This window comes from Myxine glutinosa, chromosome 6, assembly GCF_964187855.1.
Source record: "Myxine glutinosa chromosome 6, kmMyxGlut1.1, whole genome shotgun sequence".
NCBI classification, from domain to species: Eukaryota; Metazoa; Chordata; class Myxini; order Myxiniformes; family Myxinidae; genus Myxine; species Myxine glutinosa.
This window is the reverse complement of record NC_136266.1, coordinates 91,844,132-91,865,393: the sequence shown is the minus strand read 5'-3', so window position 1 is coordinate 91,865,393 and position 21,262 is coordinate 91,844,132. Positions and strand designations below refer to the sequence as shown.

Below are 21,262 nucleotides of genomic sequence, written 5' to 3'. Positions count from 1 at the left end.
ATCCAGCTTGTAGAATTTTTAAAGTGATTCTTCACGATTGAGTGATTGTGCTAAAACCGACATATAGCAGGATATCTCAAAAGGTTGTGGACGGATTTGGACGAACCTTGGTGGACAGGTTGGGTGTGTGGAAAGGACTAATCGTTTCGATTTTGGTGAAGATCTGAATGTGGATTTGGCTACAAAAATTATTTAATTTTTAAGGGATTCTTCACAATTGAGAGATCGGGTGAAAAGGGATATATATATATAACATGATATTTTAAAAAGTTATGGACGTGTTATGAATAAACTTGGTGGATGAGTTGGGAAGGTGACAAGAAAAGCCGATTAGATTTTGGTTCAGGTTCGAATCCAGATCCGGCCTATCAGTGGGATACAAAACATAAACTGTTCACCAGGTGGAGGGAGGTATGCTCTCTACTGAGTGCTGTTCTAGTTTGAATTATAAAATGTTCTTTGCTTTTTGTATTTGGGTTTTTTTAATGGGAAAGGCCAGGGGAGAACACCTTGTAAGGTGAGGAATGAAAAAACAAACAGCACATTCACCTTTTGACAAGACCCACTCACAGACATCGCAATTATGACAGATATACACACCCATCCATATCCCTCCTTCCTATCATTCCTGCCAATATCCGCTGTCTCCCCAAAAATGCATTCCTAGAAAATGCCGTGAATGTGGAATCCACGAATGTCAGGGCAATGTTTCAATGGGAAAAAGGGGGATCGGTTCCTGGCGGCTCATAATTCAAATGGGAAAATTTTACGAACTTGAATCCACATCATTAGTTTCATTAAAAAAGCTTACAAATAAAAATAAAAATACTGTAAACCTTTCCAAAAAGTTAGTTCACTCTTTTGCCAAACGTGAGGCAAATTTAACTTACGGAACTGAGCAAAGATCTACTGTAATCTATATACCCCACAAGAGTCAATAACATGACTTTCTGTCGCTCCCATAGTGAGTGGGTGTAGTAGTTGCATTCAATCAGACTTTTTCCACATCTATATACACAACGTAACCCACAACGTCCAAGTCAAAACAAATTCTACAAATTTCAGAAAATTAATTAAAAATACAAAACTAGCATATCTTGGTTGGATAAGTGTCCACCCCCCTTATAATAGCAATTGTAAATTAGCTAACGTGTAACCAATCACCTTCAAAATCAGACACTAAGTTTGTGCTGTACCATCCACCAAACAGTGATGACTCCATTTAGATCTCGCTGTCCATCAACATGGACCAACTTCTATCCACTCATCCCAACTCTCTCTTCCTCATACAGTCACGTGAAAAAGAAAGTACACCCCATGTAAAGTTTTGACTTTTTCAACATATTTCAACAAACAGCTTATTGATCTTCATTTCAACAACATTGATAGATAAAGGTGATATAATATAACAAATATCATGAAACATTTACATTTTGTCGTCCATTGTATAATTAAAATAAACATAAATGCAAATTTCGCATGTGGAAAAAGTAAGTACACCCTTGGCTCTAATAGGTGGTATTTCCCCCTTTGGCAGAAACAACCTCAAGTAGGCGTTTCTTATAACTGTCTACCAGTCTCTGACATCGACTGGGAGAAATTTTTGCCGACTCCTCCATGCAGAATTCTTTCAGCTGTGCGATGTTTGAGGGGTTTCTTCCTTGCACAGCTCGTTTCAAATCCCCCCACAACATCTCGATGGGATTTAGATCCGGGCTTTGACTTGGCCATTCCAGAACCCTCCATTTCTTTCTTTTCAGCCATTCCTTGGTGGATTTACTGGTATGTTTAGGGTCATTGTCATGTTGCAAGGTCCACCTTCGGTTGAGCTTCAACTTTCCGGCAGATGGCCTCACATTATCCTCAAGCACCCTCTGGTACAATGAAGAATTCATAGTGGATTCTATGATGGTGAGCTGCCCAGGCCCTGATGCAGCAAAGCTGCCCCAAACCATAATATTTCCACCACCATGCTTTACAGTTGGTATCAGGTTCTTGTGGTCAAATGCTGTCTTTGGTTTTCGCCAAACATGTCTTCTGGTACTGTGGCCAAATAGCTCTACCTTTGACTCATCTGTCCAGAGCACATTGTTCCAGAAGTGCTGGTCTTTGTCTCAGTGTTCATTGGCAAACTTTAGTCTTGCCCTGATGTTCTTTCTGGACAGCAAAGGTTTCCTCCTGGCACACCTCCCATGTAGATCAAATTTGTGCAGCCTCTTTCTAATGGTAGACTCGTGCACTTTGACATCAACAGTGGCAAGAGCTACCTGTAGGTTCCGTGATGACATTCTGGGGTTCTTAGAGACTTCTTTCAGCATCTTGCGGTCTGCTCTCGGGCAGAACATGCTGGGGCGGCCTGGCCTGAACAAGTTGGCAGTTGTTTGGAATCTTCTCCACTTGTAGATGATCTTCCGGACAGTCGAATGATTGATTTCAAATTGTTTGGAGATCTTTTTAAATCCCTTCCCAGACTCGTAGGCATCTATAACCTTCTTTCTGAAGGCCTCAGAGAGCTCTTTTGATCTGGGCATGGTGACGCCACACACTTCAACAACAAAGAGCAAACCAAACTAAATGTCTGAGGTTTAAATAACACAGGTTCCTCCAAGATCCTCTCTAACGATGTTCTAATCATTTGCACCTGAGCTGGTGCACCTGATTCTAATTTTAGGTATTTGAAGTAGTGATAAATGTAGGGGTGCATTTATGTTTATTCAAATTATACAATGGACTACAAAATGTAAATGTTTCATGATATTTATTATATTATATCACCTTTATCTATCAATGTTGTTGAAATGAAGATCAAATAGCTGTATGTTGAAATATGTTGAAAAAGTCAAAACTTTACATGGGGTGTACTTACTTTTTCATGTGACTGTATGTGGCGATTTCAACTGTCATCATGCCAGCTGGCTGGGTGGGGGCACCTCTCTCACCAGCCATGGCACCTCAGCAAAGGACTTATGCGACTCATTGGGACCGACTCAATCTGTCAATTTCCCGACCCAGATCACAGTCAACGGTACATCATCTCTTCTGGATTTGGTTATGACAAATTTCCCTGCAAATGTCTGCTGTTCTTCTTCTGCTCCAATCGGTTCATATGCTAGTTAATGTCTGCATCATATACTTGTTAAGGTGGACATCTCTCTGGCCATTCTCAGAGAGCCTCCTCAGTGTCGACGAGTCTGGCATGTCACTCAGGCCGACTAGCACGGTCTTCAAGCAGCCATCAATCATCGGGACTGGTCTCCCATCTCTACTGCCTCTGACATCAACTCATCCTTGGAATTCTTCCAAAGTAAATTGCTCTCTCTCATGCACAGATTTATCCCATCTCGTCTTCAGTTGTCATACCATTGCTCCTGTCCATGATACACTGAATCTCGCAGTGAGGCAGATGCCCTGATACAACTTGCCTTTTCCCCATGAAGGACAAATGCAACTGAAGGCAATCTCAATTTGTTCCACAAAGCTCGGAACAGGTGTTTCATATATGTGCAGTGCATTCAGAAAGTATTCAGACCCTTTCACTTTTTTCACATTTTGTTATGTTGCTTTGTATTATGCTGAAATCGTTTAAATTTATTTTTTCCCTCATCAATCTACACTCAATACCCCATAATGATAAAGAGAACACAGGATTTTAGAAAGTTTTGCAAGTTTATTAAAAAGAAAAAACTGAAATATCACATCGACATAAGTATTCATACCCTTTGCTATGACACTTGAAATGTAGCTCAGGTGCCTCCCATTTCTCTTGATCATCAGTTTGGAAAGCCCACTTGGAGTTTGCAAAAAAGCACCTAAAGGACTCTCAGACTGTGGGAAACAAGATTCTGTGGGCTTTCATGTGTCTTTCACTGAGGAGAGGCTTTGGTCTGGCTAATCTGCCATAAAGCCCAGATCGGTGGAGTGTTGCAGTGATGGTTGTCCTTCTGGAAGTTTCTCCCATCTCCACACAGGATCTTTGGAGCTCAGCCAGAGTGACCATCGGGTTCTTGGTCACCTCTATTACCAAGGCCCTTCTCCCCCCGATTGCTCAGTTTGGCCGGGCGGCCAGCTCTAGGAAGAGTCCTGGTTGTTCCAAACGTCTTCCATTTAAGAATTATGGAGGCCACTGTGCTCTTGGGAACCTTCAATGCAGCAGAATTTTTTTTTGTAGGCTTCCCCAGGTCTGTGCCTCGACACAATCCTGTCTCTGGGCTCTGCAGGCAGTTCCTTCGACCTCATGGCTTGGTTTTTACTCTGATATGCATTGTCAGCTGTGAGACCTTATATAGACAGGTGTGTGCCTTTCCAAATCATGTCCAATCAATTGAATTTACCACAGGTCGACTCCAATCAAGGTGTAGAAACTTCTCAAAGATGATCAAGAGAAATGGGAGGCACCTGAACTAAATTTCAAGCGTCATAGCAAAGGGTCTGAATACTTATGTAAATGTGATATTTCAGTTTTTTATTTTTAATAAATTTGCAAAACTTTCTAAAATCCTGTTTTCTCTTTGTCATTATGGGGTATTGAGTGTGGATTGATGAGGAAAAAAATGAATTTAAACGATTTCAGCATAAGGCTGCAACATAACAAAATGTGAAAAAAATGAAGGGGTCTGAATACTTTCTGAATGCACTGTACTTAAAGATAGGTTCCTTAAGAAATCGAAAAAAAATAAAGTGCTGAAATTACACAAGAACTGTCACAGACATCTGTGGGTTCAAGTGGACTCATCTATTGTCAGAAGGTCTCTTATCAAAAGCGGTCTCCATGGGTGACTTGCTGTGAAAAAGCAGTTTCTGTGTAAAAGTAACAAAGCCACGAGAATTAAATAATTCAAAGTTGGAATAAACATCTGAGTTGGGATGCTAATCAGTCGGGAAAGATACTTTGAAGTGACAAGTCAAAGTTTGAATTTTTTGTAACAAAGAGAAGGAAGTATGTCAGAAGGAGGGTTTAGGAGAAGTATAAGGATTTGCCGATAGCCGACTGTGAAGCATGGTGGAGACTCTGATCAGGTTTGTGAATGTATTTCTGCTGCTGACGTTGGTGATTTGGTGAGATTTGAAGGAACAATGAATGCCTACAAGTACAAGCAGATCCTGATCTACCATAGTACGTATTTCATCAGGAAGGAAGCTAATTAGAGACAACTTTGTTTTCCAGCATAACGTCTACCCCAAATACACTTCATATGTACTTAAAATATATTTACAAAGAAAAGCAGAGTCAGGAACTCAAACTATTACAATAGCCCCCTCAAGTCCTGACCTTAACATCATGGAAGCTCTATGGGATTATTTCGGCAGGAAGAAAAACAAAAGCAAGCAAAATTAAAAGACAAACTATGGGAAACATTGCAGAATGCATGGAACAACCTCCCAATGGAATTTCTCCAAAAATTGCAGGAAAGCATTCAAAATGGATATCTGCTGTTTTACATGAAAAGGTGGTCACAGCAAATATTGAAATTGCATGCATTAATAATAAAATACAATTCATTCAACCCTGCCTCATTGTCTCTCCTTGACACCTGAACCCCTTTGTACTTCTCCCCCAGGCGTTTCACTCCCCCCAAACCCACAAATGAAACCACCATTGCCTATAGATTAGAATTCGCTAAGTTATTGGCATTAGCAATGACATATCTAACAAGAAAAAGAGCAATCAGAGATTGCAAACCCTTGCCAGGATGTATTTTCAGTGTTTTTGTGTTAAAGCTTTTGTGTGTTAAAGCTTTTGTGTTTGTGTTAAGGCTTTTGTGTTAAAACAAATATGGCGGCCAGACCACGTGACCGATGACATCATCATTATTTTTTTTCTAAACTCATTTATTCCTAGATTATGCTCAAGAAATTTTATCTTGCTTGGATGAAGTTTTATACTTGTCGAATTATGACGTCATAATGGAGGCATAATGGAGGCTATGACATCATCATTAACATATTTTAATCCCCATGGAGAGTTCTTTACAATGAGCCATGTCTCAATTTTTTCTATTCAGCCCTTTCGGAGATACAGAGGTGCAAAGTTTTTCGGTTTTTCCAAGATGGCGGCCGAACCACGTGACCTATGACGTCATAAATATCATTTTTAAAAATTATACAGGTGGAGTTGCACCTATGGTGAAAATTTCCAGTCAATCGGACCAACGGTTGCAGAGAAAATCATATTTATTCTGTGTGGACAAACAGACAGACAGACAGACAGACAAACAAACGGACTCAAATGCAATACCCTCTCCTCTGGCGAGGGTAATAATACTTGAATGATCCCTTTATATCACTATGACTCCGCCACCCACTCAACCTCCCGTCCATTCGGCAAACTAGACATCAATGCTTTATGTCCTCCGGTATCAGAGAAAGTAAACAGAGATGATAATGACATTTATACAACTTTGCCTCAATTCAGTGCTTCAGTGTGAGCTTTAAATTTTTACAAGAGTCCTGGCATAATGGCGGTTTAATTAACAAAATATTTCATGCCACAGCAGTAATGTTGGTTTATAAAATAAGTTATAGCAGTACATTTTTGCATCATTCTTTTCAGGATACTCATATTTTAATATGCTGCATATGTCTACAAAACAGAATTATGCAGCACCTGCGTTTGTTTGAAGAAAATTAAAACTGGTTCATCACAGCAAACAATGCAATTACGGACTATCAGGTTCACCTCAGGCATCCCGGAGCTGCAAGCGTACGGAGCAAAACTTCGCACAAGCATAACCGCCAATCCTGAGAACACCACGGCTACTCCAACATACACTACATAGTTGAGAATGTAGGAACCTGGACCCTGGGCGCACAAGAAACGAAATATACACATTGCACAGGAAAACTAACAGCAAGATCTTGATGGCAAGGAAAGAGCAATAAAATAACGTTGTTTCAACACATTGTTCATGCATTAAGGGGGCCGGCAGGATGGTCTAGACTCTAGAGGTATGCACACTCACCTCTGAGCTGTCTAGCCTGGGTTTGAATCCCGACCCAGCTATAAACTGTCATCCGGGTGTTTCACATGCAGAGTGATTTATTAATGTGTGTGCCACCATCCCTCAGATTGACGTTAAACTGGCGTAACGTCTGCAGGCATTAGTTGGTGGACGTTAAAGATCCCATGATGTTATTCACGAAGAGTAAGTGAGCTATCACCGGCACCATGAACAAATTAAAATTCCTGCCTCGACTTCTTGAGTCGGAGTAGCAACCCATCCAGGAAGCCAATAAACTACTTCAGCAGCACCGACGCTCTGCATAGAATGAATAAATGAATGAATGGAAACAGGGGCAACAGAGTACAATCCTGCATCCTGCCATCCACACACATTCGGTTATTAATTGTGGATGTCAGGCTCACCTCTGGCTGGCCAATGACAAAATCAGCCCAGTTTCTCCAAAGCGGGCAAGCGTGTCGTGCCTGGAATGTTGTCTGGTTTGAATCCCAGCAACACTGCTCTCGGTTGCGCCAAAATGCCGATATACATAGCCCCTCTTTCACATCGGACAGCCAGTCGGACGCAATAGCAATAAATCCTGCCAGCGCTCCTGCAGAAGCACAGAAGAGTCTTTGTCAAGAGGAATTTTAACAACAAAAAAAAAACTTTTGAAACAAACAACCATGTTTTCCTTGACATCAAAGTTCTGGGACCATGAAATGTCACTAAAAACATGCAAAACTAGATGGTATTCATAGAATACTTACCCTGCGCAGTCAACTTGTTGCGAGCCAACTCTTCTGCTTTTGAACATTTTTTTTTCTTTGATCCAATATGGCTGCCAGACCACGTGAGCGATGACATCATAAATTTATATTCTCTAATATAATTGTTGCATAGATCACGCTCAATACATTTCAAACTGATCAGACTAAGCGTTGTCTCTGTCGAATTATGATGGCATAACTATGGCACCAATGACGTCATCGTTAACACCACCTATTCCCCATATGGAGTTCTTTACAATGAGCCATGTTTCAATTTTTTCCATGCAGCGGTTTTGGAGATATGGAGGTGCAACTTTTTTCGGTTTTTCCAAGATGGCGCCTGTACCACATGACATATGACGTCATTATTATCATTAAAATATTCTGCAGGAGGAGGTGCTCCTATGGTGAAAATTTCGTGTCCATCGGACTAACAGTTGCAGAGGAATTTTTGTTTTATTCATACTGATCAGATCAAGCATTGGACTTGTCAAATTATGACGTCATAATTAAGGCACCGATGACATCATCACCATCAACATATCTTATTCCCCATGGTGAGTACTTGACAATGAGCCATGTTTAATTTTTTTCCATTGAGTGGTTTGGAAGATATAGAGGTGTAACGATTTTCCAAGATGGTGTACATACCACGTGATCTATGACGTCACAATTGTGAATAAAAAAATTATACAGGCGGAGGCGCTTCTATGGTAAAATTTCGTGTCAATCGGACCAACGGTTGCCGAGAAAATGAATTTTTAAAATGCAGACACGGCACATGGCACACGTACGCACCTGAATGCTTAACCTCGGCTTTCGCTTCGCGAGCGCAGGGTAACTATAACGGCACTCAGTAGAGCACATACCTCCACCAGGCTGATTAGTTTATGTTTTGTATCCCACTGATAGGATGGATCTGGATTCAGACCTGAAACAAAATTTAATCGGCTTGGTCTTGTGACCTAACCCACTCATCAGTTAACAGACCTAACCAACTCATCCACCAAGTTTTGTCACAAATCGTCCACAAGTCTTTGAGATATCATGCTATATATCGTTTTTTGCCCCATCACTCAATGGTGAAGAATCACTTTTTAAAATCCTACTAGCTGAATCCGGATCCAGCAAATTCACCAAAATTGAATCGATTCTTCCTCGTCACACACACAACCTGTCCAACATGTTTCGTCCAAATCCATCTATAACTTTTGGAGATATCCTGCTATGTATCGTTTTTGGCCATATCTCCAAATGGTGAAGAATCACTTAAAAATTTAAATAATTCTCATATCCGAATCCATATTCAGATCTTCACCAAAATCGAATCGAATCGTCCTTGTCAGCCACTCAACTTGTCTGACAAGTTTCGTCCAAATCCATCTATAACCTTTTGAGATATCCTGCTATGGATAGTTTTTGGCCCTATCTCTCAATGGTGAAGAATCACTTAAAAATCCTATTAGCCGAAACCGAATCCGGATCTTCACCAAAATGTAATAATTTTGTCCTTGTCGCATACGTTACATCTCTGCCAAATTTCGTCCAAATCCATCCACAACATTTTGAGATATCTTGTTCACAAACAGACAGACAGATAAACAAACAAACAGACAGACGTGAAAACATAACCTCCATCCACCTTTGGTGGTGGAGGTAATGAAGCAAACATGTTCATAGTTCCCCATCAGCAGCACAAAAGTTTCCAACACAATATTTTCACCACAATATATTCTAAAATATTGTTACGTTTATGGGGGTAGGCAATGGAATATCTTAATCCAGGTAGAATGTATAGGGTAGTTTACTCCGAATGTCGCTAAGAAGAAGAAACCTTCCTGCAACTAAGTAGGGTCAGATTTGTTTCCTTGCGAGGGGTGAAGCTATGCTAATTAGTTAGGGTATAAGGGTAGATTCCCTGTGTGTATTTGCCTCTGTAGTTTCCCTTTTGTTCCTTATGACACACAACACCAGTCATGCGATCAGCACCTACATTAAACTAAATAACATGATCGCCGACCGGATCCGAACACTACCACTGACGCCAAGCAGCCGAGCCATCTCAAGAGGCATCAAGAAGGGCCGTGAGGCCCCGCCCCGAAAGGAATGATTGATATAGACTTGACTGATGCGATGGCACTCTTTGATTGGAGCGCGAGTGACGTCAGAGAGAACGTTCAAAACCAAGAAGTAAAAATGACACGTCCCGCCATTTTCTCTCTCTCGGTTCCTGGTGTTTGTGGAAAGCGGACACTTTTGCATTATCTCTCTTGGTTTGGGGTTTCATAACGAGCAGTCACGCTTATTATTTGCTCTCTCTTGTCATGGTCACATTTTCGCTCTCCCCGTTCTGGGTTCGGGAAAGGCGGACGCATCCTTCTCTCTCTCCTTGGTGCTGGCTTCATGATGGCTGCGTTTCGTGCCGTGTGCACCTGGGAAGTTCGGGATGGTCGGAGCTCAGTGCAGCCGAGCGAGAAGGACGTGGGAGGGGCTCTGGCCTGTTCGCTTCACGTCGGTGGCTGACAGTGAATGCGACTTCGCGCCAACGCATGTTTTCCCGCGCAGGGACGCGGGACTGGTATGGCCTGGGATGGTCAAGGACGCCAAGCTGAGTACCAAGCAAACGCTGCACACCACATTTTTACTTTCATTTATTTCTCCCTGTGTCTGTATTTGAGCCCACATGGAGGCTCCCTCAGTTAAGAATTTAGTGTTACGTTTTATTGTATTGCATTATTTTCATTAAACCTTTATTTTGTTGACTTTCAGTTCCTGTGTCTTGTACGTTTATTTGTTTGTGGTTCGGAAAACCATCAACGGCCGTACAGGTAAGGACCTTGCTGCCCTGCATTACCCCCCCCCCTCACCCCCCCACGCGTGCTGAAGAGATAACCGCCATAGTTTCGGTATACGCCTCGGAGATAAAGCTCGGTTGGCCATCCGTAACCCAGGGGTGTTAATCCCAGGGACACGACAATATGAAATGTAATATTTGAAAACATTCTCGGGTACAACACAGCGCTGTGTCCCAAGTACATTGCAATCACGTCTATCAAGTTGAAAAGTCGATATCTCAAGCCCCATGCCAGGAAGTTACCATGTAACACAAGAGGTTATCAAAATAGGCAGAGTGGGAAAATAAATAAATAAGTAAACATCCTAGCTTGCAGAATGCAGAGATAGTTTGGGTCTGAACTCATAAAACCCAAAATAAAAACTTCCCTTACAATAAGAGATTGCTAAGCTGAACCAGGATTTCCGTTACCTTTATTTCCTCATTTCCCCAACCCCCTCCTCTTCTCACTTATTTCTGAATACCCTTACAGAATGAAAGATGACATTAGTATGTCTTAACATTCAGATCATGTCCTCAGTTTCACATATTGATCTTTGTTCACCCTCATAACCATAATAGTCTCGAAGACAAGCACCTGCTGCCATGCCAGTGAGTGTGAGAATAAGCCATCCCGTGCACGAATCCAGCACACTGAGAAGCATACCCCAAGTAGATTCCACTCTCTGTCTTCGGAGCTGGAAAACATTACGCAGGGTCCCATCACATAAGGACAACAGGCCAATGGCAAATTTGAGCAATCCCTTTGCAAACCAACCTCTTTATCCCTTCTAGATTGCTTTAGTATGACTAAGCCAAGGTACAAACAGAGTGTACACAGAACTTCTTAAATCATGCTTGTATCCTGAGCATATGTGAAAATATGCTCCACAAAGAAATCCATCACGTCGTAGAGGAATATTGCCAAAAACACCAAATGCTGGGCAAATGCCAAATTACGGAGTTTGTTGGAACAACGATCAACCATACAATCGATTTAAAGAGTTTTCTCGCCAGTAAATTCATGAGCAAAATATATATATCCGAGGGAAAAATCGTTTAATGTATTTCACAAGGTGAGACAAAAGATAAAAATGTAAACATACCCAACTTTTCGATGTTGTTTGAAAAGGACGCATTTAACGTAAATACAAATGTACGACTGAGCAACCTGTAAGCTAATTACAAGTATGCAGTGGTTTAACTGTACTTCCTACCCAGCGTTGGCGTTGTCGATCGCGAGACTTCTCTCGAACCCAATCGATTGTTTCAAAATCCTGATAATGGCCAATCCCAGGTACGGAATCATCCTGCTGGTCTGGTCGTGTGGCTCCTGTGGTATACAGGTATGCTGAGGGAATTTGCATTCATCTTCTCCACATATGAACCTGTGCATGTACAGTCCATTCTAATTACAACAACAAGATATATCATAGAACACCTTACCCCCCACATATTTGAGAAAAACGACAAGTGGGACTTTAAAGGAACTTGGACATGGGACCTTATAAAAACAGTTTATTTGAAGAAGAATAAGAAGAAGGAGAGGAAGAAGATCGAAGTTCCCCCCCATCCTAACAGCCAGTGGCAAATTTGATTGGTCGAGATGGCGTAAAGTTTTGCCAAAATCCTGCTACACTGAAGGTTTTTGAAAGTGACAAAAACGTGATTTGTATTCTACAGTTTTCAAATATATAATTCACTGGAAATAAAATAAAAGTATTAAAGGATGTAGAAAACAAAATATTGAATCGGAAGTTTACCGCTGTTGCTGCAGCGTCTTTTGCACCACCTTATTTAACATGTTACATTAGTTATCCATGCCTGTTGTTTGTGTCCTTTATGACATCCTTAAAAACAGCAAGTTTCCTGTTTGGAATGTTTTTCAATTTTGTTTCACTGCCAGACTGAAGCAATTGCTATACCACTAGTGTGCATGCGTGTTCACGATGAGATTCTGTACAATTTGCCAAGGTACTGTTAAAATGCAGATCCGTGTTCTGATTTGTGTTCTAACGTGTTCAAAATACAACATTAAATTGAAATTAAGTAGTTCCTCGACCATAGACCGACAGATGATCCAATTGTGTAACCTAACCCCGCTTTGCGCGAACAGGCCGTAATCGCACAACGATGTCAACACAGCAGTTTAGAGGTCATCAAAAAATGTAAAGACAAAGAAACGAAGTTTACAGACCAGTTGACAAAGTGCTAACACTAGCAAATAGGGAATCCACCTATCTATCTATCTGAGGAACTGCACATGTTGTGATGGAATGCCCTCCACGTCTGCGGAGACAGGACGGTTCATAGTGGGTTCTGGAATCGAACCCAGGCTCGACAGCTCAAAGTTAAGTGAGCTACCTGTACAGTGTACACCATCTTGTTAGACCCTCTGATATGCATCTGCATTGAAAAAAACCGTTTTCATGTTGATATATTACAAGGTCATCAGAAGAGGTAATTGAAAATTAATTCTGAGCATCACGACAGCCATTGGTTCAGATGGGACACCAAAGAGGGCAACCCGAATTGATCTACTGTACTTGTGCATTTCAGCACCCAAGATGCAGTGGGCGCCATATTGGTTGGCAAGCTAAACAAGCGAGAAAAGGTAGACAAGACCTAAGAAGAGCAAATAATTCGGGTAACCCTCTATTGCAGTAAGTGAGAATGACGAGATAAACGTGCTAGATTGTGGAGCTACTGATCCTGTCGTTGCCAGGGAAGTGAACACAGCCAACAAGGCGGCGCGCACGGCATTGTGGGAAAGCTATGTAAACCTTCTGCTCTATTTGTGTGTACAGGTGTATTTACACCCTCCCCAGACTCCAGTACACTTGGCTAATGATATACAGTACAGGAAGACACAGTCACCACACCCCCTTCAACCTGGTAATCCATGCAGCTGCAGGTAACGCAGTGTCCATCTCCCATTCACAAAGTACGTACGCATCCCACGTATATTATTACATCGTTAAGCTGCTTTTCACCAATAATTTCCGACTTCCTTGCATCATATTCTTAATTCTATTCGGCTTTCTTTATTCTTCCCGTCACCAGCTATGATTCCCTTCTTAAAATCCTTATTCCTTCCTTCCAGCATCTACTCTATTATCTCCAGTCTACCTTCCCTCGATCCCGACACCCTCCGTCCAGTGCTGACCTTGCCGCGCCATCTCTCTCAACGCTATTATGGCGCCGGAACCGCCCAGCCCGCTCTCCATTCCGCTCCCCACCGCCCCCATGCTGCCAGGGTTCCAGCAAGGACCGACACGAACCCGCGAAGTTCACCGGTCCTCCTCTTCTTCTGCGCGCCTGGCCCAAGGCCACTCACCATTGCGGTACAGCTTCTCTACTTCCGCCAACATCGCTATCGCCGCGTCATCCTGTCCTTCTATCACCGACTCCATTCATTGCCTAACTCGTGGAGATTTGCATCGATGAACCGCTGCAGCGACCATTTTAAGACAACGACATACGTGGAAATCAAATGGCTGCAGTAACGAATATATTGGATTATTGCAGTAACGTTGCTGGATATATATAATAATAATAATAATAATGCATTTATTTTATATAGCGCTTTTCAGGAAGCCCAAAGACGCTTTGACAGAGTGCAGTGCAAAACATAATGCATAGCAAAACATAAAAACAATTGCAAAAAAAAAAAAACTCCTAAAAACTCCTAATCCTAACCTCATATGAGTTTTGGTTTTCCTACAGCAAAGTCAATAATGCGTTTAAAAGCGGAAATCTCACCGAGTGTAAAATTAAATTTCTTGTTATTTCAATAACGAACGTTTTCAACTAATTGACTGATTACAACGGTCCGTTTGTTGCGGTCGGTATTTTACTTCGGGGTGTATACGGTAATATTAGCAGCTGGGCTGGTTCCCACCCACTGCAGTGGTAACCTGATAATTAAGCTTGTCAGTGGAAAATTGATGGCAGAAAATCGAAATCACCATGTACACCTACATTTATTTATCTTTGCCGGATACACGTGGTATTACTATCGTCATCCACATAGCACGTCCGCAACAGGCGAGCGTGAGCACCAAGGGTGTGTTCAGTTACCAAGCAGCTAGCAAGCGCTTGCCAGGCCAGCCGTTCCTTAGCAATGGTTTCGAATGGAATGCTTGCTCGAGTGCTTAAGGCAGTTGGTGGGCGTTCTACAAGAAACGTGGAAACTGAATACACCCAGGAAAGAGAAATGTAAAAACGAAATCTATGAGGGACACGCAGGCACTGATATTATAGTAGATATCAGTGAGAACACGATGGAGTTCAGATAGAACCATAGAAAGATCTCCAGAGGGCATTACTTTGGTCAACCCAAAAGTGGACAATACGCAATGGTCATATATGGGTTTGTAAAAGTTTACATCAAAACCAGTTTTTAAGGGGTATTATATATGAAACATGTGACGCAGCTAAAGGGTGGTCAAATGTGTAGGGACTGGGGACAATGGTGTCGACAGTGGCAAGAACACGCGTGGGTACCAGGGTGGTCGTGGTTCACAACCGTAAAAATACTTTATCCTGTAATTTCTACACTTCATTGCCTCACCATCATCAGTCCCACTGTTCCCTTCAGAGTCAGACCCATCCTCGTCATGGCGACCGCGTGTAATGGAGGGTACTTAATAGAAATACTGACCGGTTAATGGGGCTCTGGCATTGCTGGCAAGTTCCGACATGAGCGTGAGGGTTGGGTGCTCCATGATGGCACCACTTGGCTCATCCCATGAATTCTCAACCGCAAAACGTTTCCAAGTCTCCTGAGTATGAATTTGGCCACTTGCACACAGAGTAAAGCAAAGTTTTCCAGTGTGGTTTATGGGGTTCATGGACCTGATCATGCTGGTGGATGAACTTTGTTCTGCATCAAGGGGTTACGCAACCATAAAGACGGAATCAAAGCAATAGGACAGCACAAGTGTGTGTAAGTGTGTGTAGGACAGGTATGTGTAACCAGGGGAATGTTTTTTTTTTTTTTTTTTTGCAAATGTTGGATTTCTGATTGGAAAGAAGTTAATAAATTGAGTAATGAGTTGCGTTGTCATTTAATGGAATGGGTATTTCCACTGTCCACAATTGCAGTACATACAAAGAAAACCACAATCAGATACTTCCTTCATCACATGTCAAAGTACATGTTTTCATTGCATAAACATATGAATGTCATGTGACAAAATTCCAATAGGCTGTAGACATGTGCCACATAAAACAACGAGAGACTTCATAAAACACCTTACCCTGCACAGACTTTTTTTTTTGTATAGTCAGGGCTCACGGAAAAACTAGTACACTGAATAGATCAGGAAGTCACATGACAAAAGGAACAGTAAAGAGACAGGGAGAAACACCGACTGCGGAGTTGAAGGACAAAATAGAGGGAGACTTAAACAATAAATCGGTGTGGGGGGGGGAGGGGGAAGGAGAGGAGGTATGGGGTACACAGGATGGATGCATAAGGACCTCCAAAGAGGAAAAACTGGAAATTTGGAAGGAGGACGGATTGGGTGGGAGGGGGTTAACGAGGGAAGAAAATATCATTGTTTTGGATGATCTGAGATGGTGGTGAACAGCTGACTTGAAAACCTGGACAAAGGAATGTGATTGAAGAGAATGTGGAAGTTAGTTCAACATGCGAGGGGAAGGGGTACACCGTATAAAGCAAATGAACACGACTAGGAGTTTCAGGAAAGAAGTTGGAGATTGAAAGAGACGGATTTGGGGTGTATTAACAGGGGTAGAAAAGATCAAGGTTTTGGACAGGGGAAGATAAGAGATGGTGGTAAACAGCTGTTTTAAAGACCTGGAAGGATGAGTGGAATGGAAGAGAGCATGGAAGTTTGTTCCAGAGGCGGGAGAAAAGCGGAATGAAAGAGTGAAGGTGAGCAGAGAGTCTTGATTTTGGCAATTTCACCAGAAGAGTGTTGCTGGCAAATCTTGTGTGTCCTGCAGGAATATTTGGGGGACAGAGCACAGACAGAGCAGGAGGAACTAGGCCGGAGAGGAGTCGGTAGAAGACAGAAAGCTCACCAACCTGCTTGTAATGAGAGAGAGAAAGGCCCTCAGAATCAGCTTCATCGTGGGAGATACCAATGATTCTGAAAGCTTTGGCTTCTAAAGCGTGAAGCCGAGCTAGGTGTGAAGCAGGAGCACCAGCCCAGAGGGAAGAGCAGTATTCCATTGAGCTGCGGATGAAAGCTTTGTATGTGGTGAGGAGCTCAGAATTGCCCAGAAAGTACTTCACGCGACGGGGACTTGAGATCGACTGGCTTTGGAGGCCAGCTTGGAAATGTGGTTTTCCCAGGAAAGATCATGGCAGATCGTGAGATCCAAAAGTTTGAGTGACAGAACTTCTTCGAGAGGATTGTTGAGAAAGTAGATGGGAGGGTTGTCCAGACAGTCTTTACAGAGAGACAAAGAGAGAGTGTGAGATTTGTCAGGATTGAAAGACATGTTCCACTTGTTTGACCAGTTTGTGATTTTGTCCAGGTCTGCACAGAGTGAAGAGGCTGCTGCCTGCAAATCTGAGGGTTGAGATATGGAGCTGCAGAGAGTGGAGTCATCAGCAAAGAAATAGAAAGGATTTTATAGAGAGTTGTAGAGATCATTAATGAAGACCAGAAAAAGCACAGGGCCCAGAACACTGCCTTGGGGAACTCCAGTCTGAACAGGAAGGGGATATGAGAGAATTCCATTCAGGGCCACACGTTGACTACGACCAGAGAGGAAGTTGGCAAGCCATGTGTGGAGGTTTCCTTGGATACCATAGGAGGAGAGTTTGGTAAGCAGGGCGGGGTGCCAGACCGTATTGAAGGCACGAGATATATCAAAGGGAGACATCTGTGATTTCCTGTTTGGCATTGAGGGCCTCCATTCATTGTTGAGACATCAGAAGCAGCATGTCCAGAGTACAATGACCTGGTCTGAATTCAAATTGATGATCCGAGATCAAGCCATTGGAGAAGAGGAAGGATTTAATATCAGAAGCGATGATAGATTCCATGACCTTGCTGATTATTGGGAGCAGGCCGATTGGTCTGTAGTTGCAATGATCTGTTTTTGCACATTTTTTGTGTAAAGCGGTAATCTGGGCTGATTTCCAAGCAGATGGTAGATGACCTTGAGCAAAAGAGAGGGTGAAGAGAACAGAGAGAGGGTGAGATAGAGCGGTACAGCAGGATTTTAGCAGGATTTTAGGACCCGTGGGCTGATGACGTCTTGTCCATTTGCAGAATCTGAGTCGTAGTTTGACAGAAACTTCTCCACCTTGTCAGGAGAGAGGGATTCCAGGAGCAGCTGGGTTTGACTGGGTAAGGTGGGTACAGAGAGCAATGGGTTTGGGACACAAGATTTTGAGGCAAACACAGATTTGAGGCCTTCGGCTTTAATGAAGATTAGGAATAAGACTGGGCCCAGAACAGGAACCCAGATCAGGAACTCAGAACACTGCCTTAGGGCAATCCAGCCTTGCCAGGAAGAGGAGATGAAAGGATTCTGGTAGGTGCCGCACGTTGGCTACGAGAGAAGAGAAAGTCAGCAAGCCATGTGTGAGGTTGGCCTTGGATGCCGGGGCAGAGAGTTTGGAGAGTAAGGCAGGATGCCAGACTGTATCAAAAACACGAGAATTGTCCAAATAGAGGGCACTGACCTCAAGTCTGAAATTGAGGGCCTCCATCCATTGTTGGGTGAGCACAAGCAGCATGTCCAAGGTAGATTGACCTGGTCTGAAACCAAATTGGTAATCTGAGATGACGTTATCTATCTATAATTCCATTAATCTCTGTGTGTATGTGTGTTTGTATGTGTGTATGTGTGTATGTGTGTATGTGTGTATGTGTGTATGTTTGTCTGTGACCGCTGTTTCTCGACAACTACCGGTCCGATATACTTGAAACTTGCCAGGTATATTGCTGGGGACCCGAGGATGTGCCTTTTCAAGGTTTCATATTAATCGGAGAAGTAGTTACCAAGCTATGGCGATTTCTTTACCAAACACTGCAAGCCGTTCGCTTTGGACCAAACCATTGCATGTAAATAGAGGGGGGGGTTCTGTGGTCGTTGCGAATGGACCAAACCATTCATGTAAATAGAGGGGGGGGGGGGGGTTCTGTGGTCGTTACTGCCACGTGGTTTCAAAGTTTTTTTTTGTTGTTGTTGTTTGCACGCATGTTTTTTTGCACCCACGTACGGGCACGCCCTAGGATGTTTACACACACACACCCCTACACAAATTTTTTTTTTTTTTTTTTTTGGCAAGGAACGGGCACCCACGTACGGGCACGTCCTAGCTTATATATAGTACGGGCATGCCCTAGTCTATCTATAATTCCAGTAATCTCTGTCTGTACGTTTGTTTGTCTGTGACCGCTGTTTCTCGACAACCACGGGTCCGATATACTTTTAACTTGCCAGGTATATTGCTGGGGACCCGAGGATGTGCCTTTTCAAGGTTTCATATTAATCGGACAATTACTTACCGAGCTATGTCCAAAAAACGATTCAACCAATCAGAGAGCAGCGAACGATCGCGTGTGCCGAACGTGGCGGGCACACTCTGCCTCGGATGGCACATTTGAGAGCGTATTCATTTATTTCACGTTTGCAAACTATGTTGGCGTTAAACTATGTTTTACAACTAATAAAAACGAATTTGCGATTCATTCGCTTTCCTGCGCGTTTGTGCACGCGATGGCGATTTCTTTACCAAACTCCGGAAGCCGTTCGCTTTGGACCAAACCATTGCATGTAAATAGAGGGGGGGGATTGTCACCACTCGCAAGCCGTTCGCTTTGGACCAAACCATTTCATGTAAATAGAGGGGGGGGGATATAATTTTAGATATAGATATAGTACGGGCATGCCCTAGTTAGATAAAAGGAAGGATTTCATATCAACTGCAATGATGAATTTCGTGACCTTGCTGATGATTGGAAGTAAGCTGATACATCTGTAGTTATGGGGATTGGTTTTCCACCTTTTTAGCTCACCTGGAACATAGTTCCGGGAAGCGTATGCAATGGCGCGTCATCCGTCAGTCCATAAACACTTGCAACTTCTGCTCCGAAACTACTGATGAGATAGTGATAAAACTTGGCACAAATTATATTTGGTATGTTGCAACTCAAGTTTGTTGTTTGTTCACGGCATGAAAAAAATGGGGATTTAAGGGAGTTTACCGGGGGTCAAATTGGATCCAGGTTTGTTTCATCGAAATTGTGTGTGTGGCCTTGACCCCCAAAATATGTATTTGCTCTCTCCTCCGAAACTACACATACAATATTGTTATGTCTGTGGGGTAGGTCGTGATGAGTAGAGTCAGGTAGATTTGTATAACTTAACATGCTCAGGATGTCGGGTATGAACCATCACCATGTAATAAGTTCTGTTTAGCCGAATGTCTGATAAGTGTATATCTGTCCCCGTCACGAGGGGGCGGGCGGGGCGTGTTAACTAGCTTAGGGCATAAGGATAAATTATCCCTTGTACGTCATACCCATGGTGATTTATCCTTTGTCCCTTATGGCACCGCAATAGACACCAGCGCAGGAATTTCCCATTAAAGTCTTATGATTACGTTAGTGTGATTGTACATGCTGCCCTGCCTTCTTGCAATTATTGAAATTGGTTTAAAATATCATGATACTCTTTCAAATACCTTTAGTCGGTGTAGTATACTGCTTTATTCTGTCAGGTGAGCACCCAGGGGTATTGCCCCAATTTTTTTTATTGGGCTATGTGAAAGGTAATATTAAATGATCCCGACCCCATTTCTTAGTGGGTGTTTTAGACCCACTAATAGAAACCCACTAAACGAAAATATAAAAAAAAAAAGGATTTCTTCAAAATGCAAACAGGAATAGAAGCGCACCGGGCAATGCCGGATACCCATGCCAGTTATTCATAATACATACCTCATCCCAAACCCAGATTTAAAAAAACAAAATTAGCACCGGTATGTGTGTGTGTATATATATATATATATTGTGACGGATCCGGGGGAAGGCACTCCCGTTAGCAAGGGGGGGTTATTCCCCTTGTCCTGTTAAGCTGGCCGTCTCCACCGGTCCTGGAACTATCTCGCTCCTTTGCGGGATGAGATTGGCCAGGGTGATTGGTCAAGGATTTCCCAAATACCTTCACCAATCTCTCCGCAAAGCAGGGAAATGAGTCCCTGCTCGAACCGCGGATGTGATGGTAATTGCCGAGCGGTTTAGCAATCCACGATCCGAGCCGTTAGCAAATAGACTAACCCGATTATAGCGGTTGGCCACAGGTACTCAATTGGAGACAGGACAAAAGCGATCGGGGGAAGAAGAAACCAAAGTAAGGAATAACAAGTATTTATTAATTATTTACACGAAATGAAGAGGAAACGAAAGGCAAACAATATACAGAAGAAGAAGAAGAAGAAGCAGGACACAGGGCAGCCTTAAAACAGTCTTATATTATCAACGCCCCAACAGAACAAACAGACTCACACGAATAGGGAATGGCAGGAAGGAATGGCTGGAAGGAGGAGAAGGTCCAGGCAGACGGCAGGGCAGGAAGGTCCGGGCAAATGCACAGCGTCGAGGTTGGCTCCAGTCCACGCTCCGGGCTTGAGGCGAAACCCGGCGGCAGCTGCACATATATTTTCACGCGGGCTGACAATGTGAATATATCGCGTAATGTCAGTGGACCCACTCTTCTGCCTCACGATT

The 21,262-nt window shown here is 42.8% G+C and overlaps 1 protein-coding gene across 2 annotated transcripts in view; it reads right to left on the bottom strand.

Annotated features, from left to right (window-relative positions):
• LOC137430072 (H(+)/Cl(-) exchange transporter 4-like) overlaps positions 1–15,427 on the bottom strand; it is a 100,507-nt gene extending 85,080 nt beyond the window's left edge. Inside the window, exons 1-5 of one of the 2 annotated variants that reach the window (XM_068120589.2) lie at positions 15,205–15,427; positions 11,759–11,874; positions 11,140–11,239; positions 7,364–7,551; positions 6,677–6,799 (exon numbers count right to left, since the gene is read on the bottom strand). In XM_068120589.2, coding sequence (XP_067976690.1) covers positions 6,677–6,799; positions 7,364–7,551; positions 11,140–11,239; positions 11,759–11,874; positions 15,205–15,406 — 729 coding nt within the window. In that variant the 5' untranslated portion in view covers positions 15,407–15,427. Of the gene's footprint in view, positions 1–6,676; positions 6,800–7,363; positions 7,552–11,139; positions 11,240–11,758; positions 11,875–13,707; positions 13,933–15,204 lie in introns of those variants that run through there. The other variant, XM_068120593.2, reaches the window with a different exon arrangement.
• Positions 15,428–21,262: the final 5,835 nt, after the last annotated feature.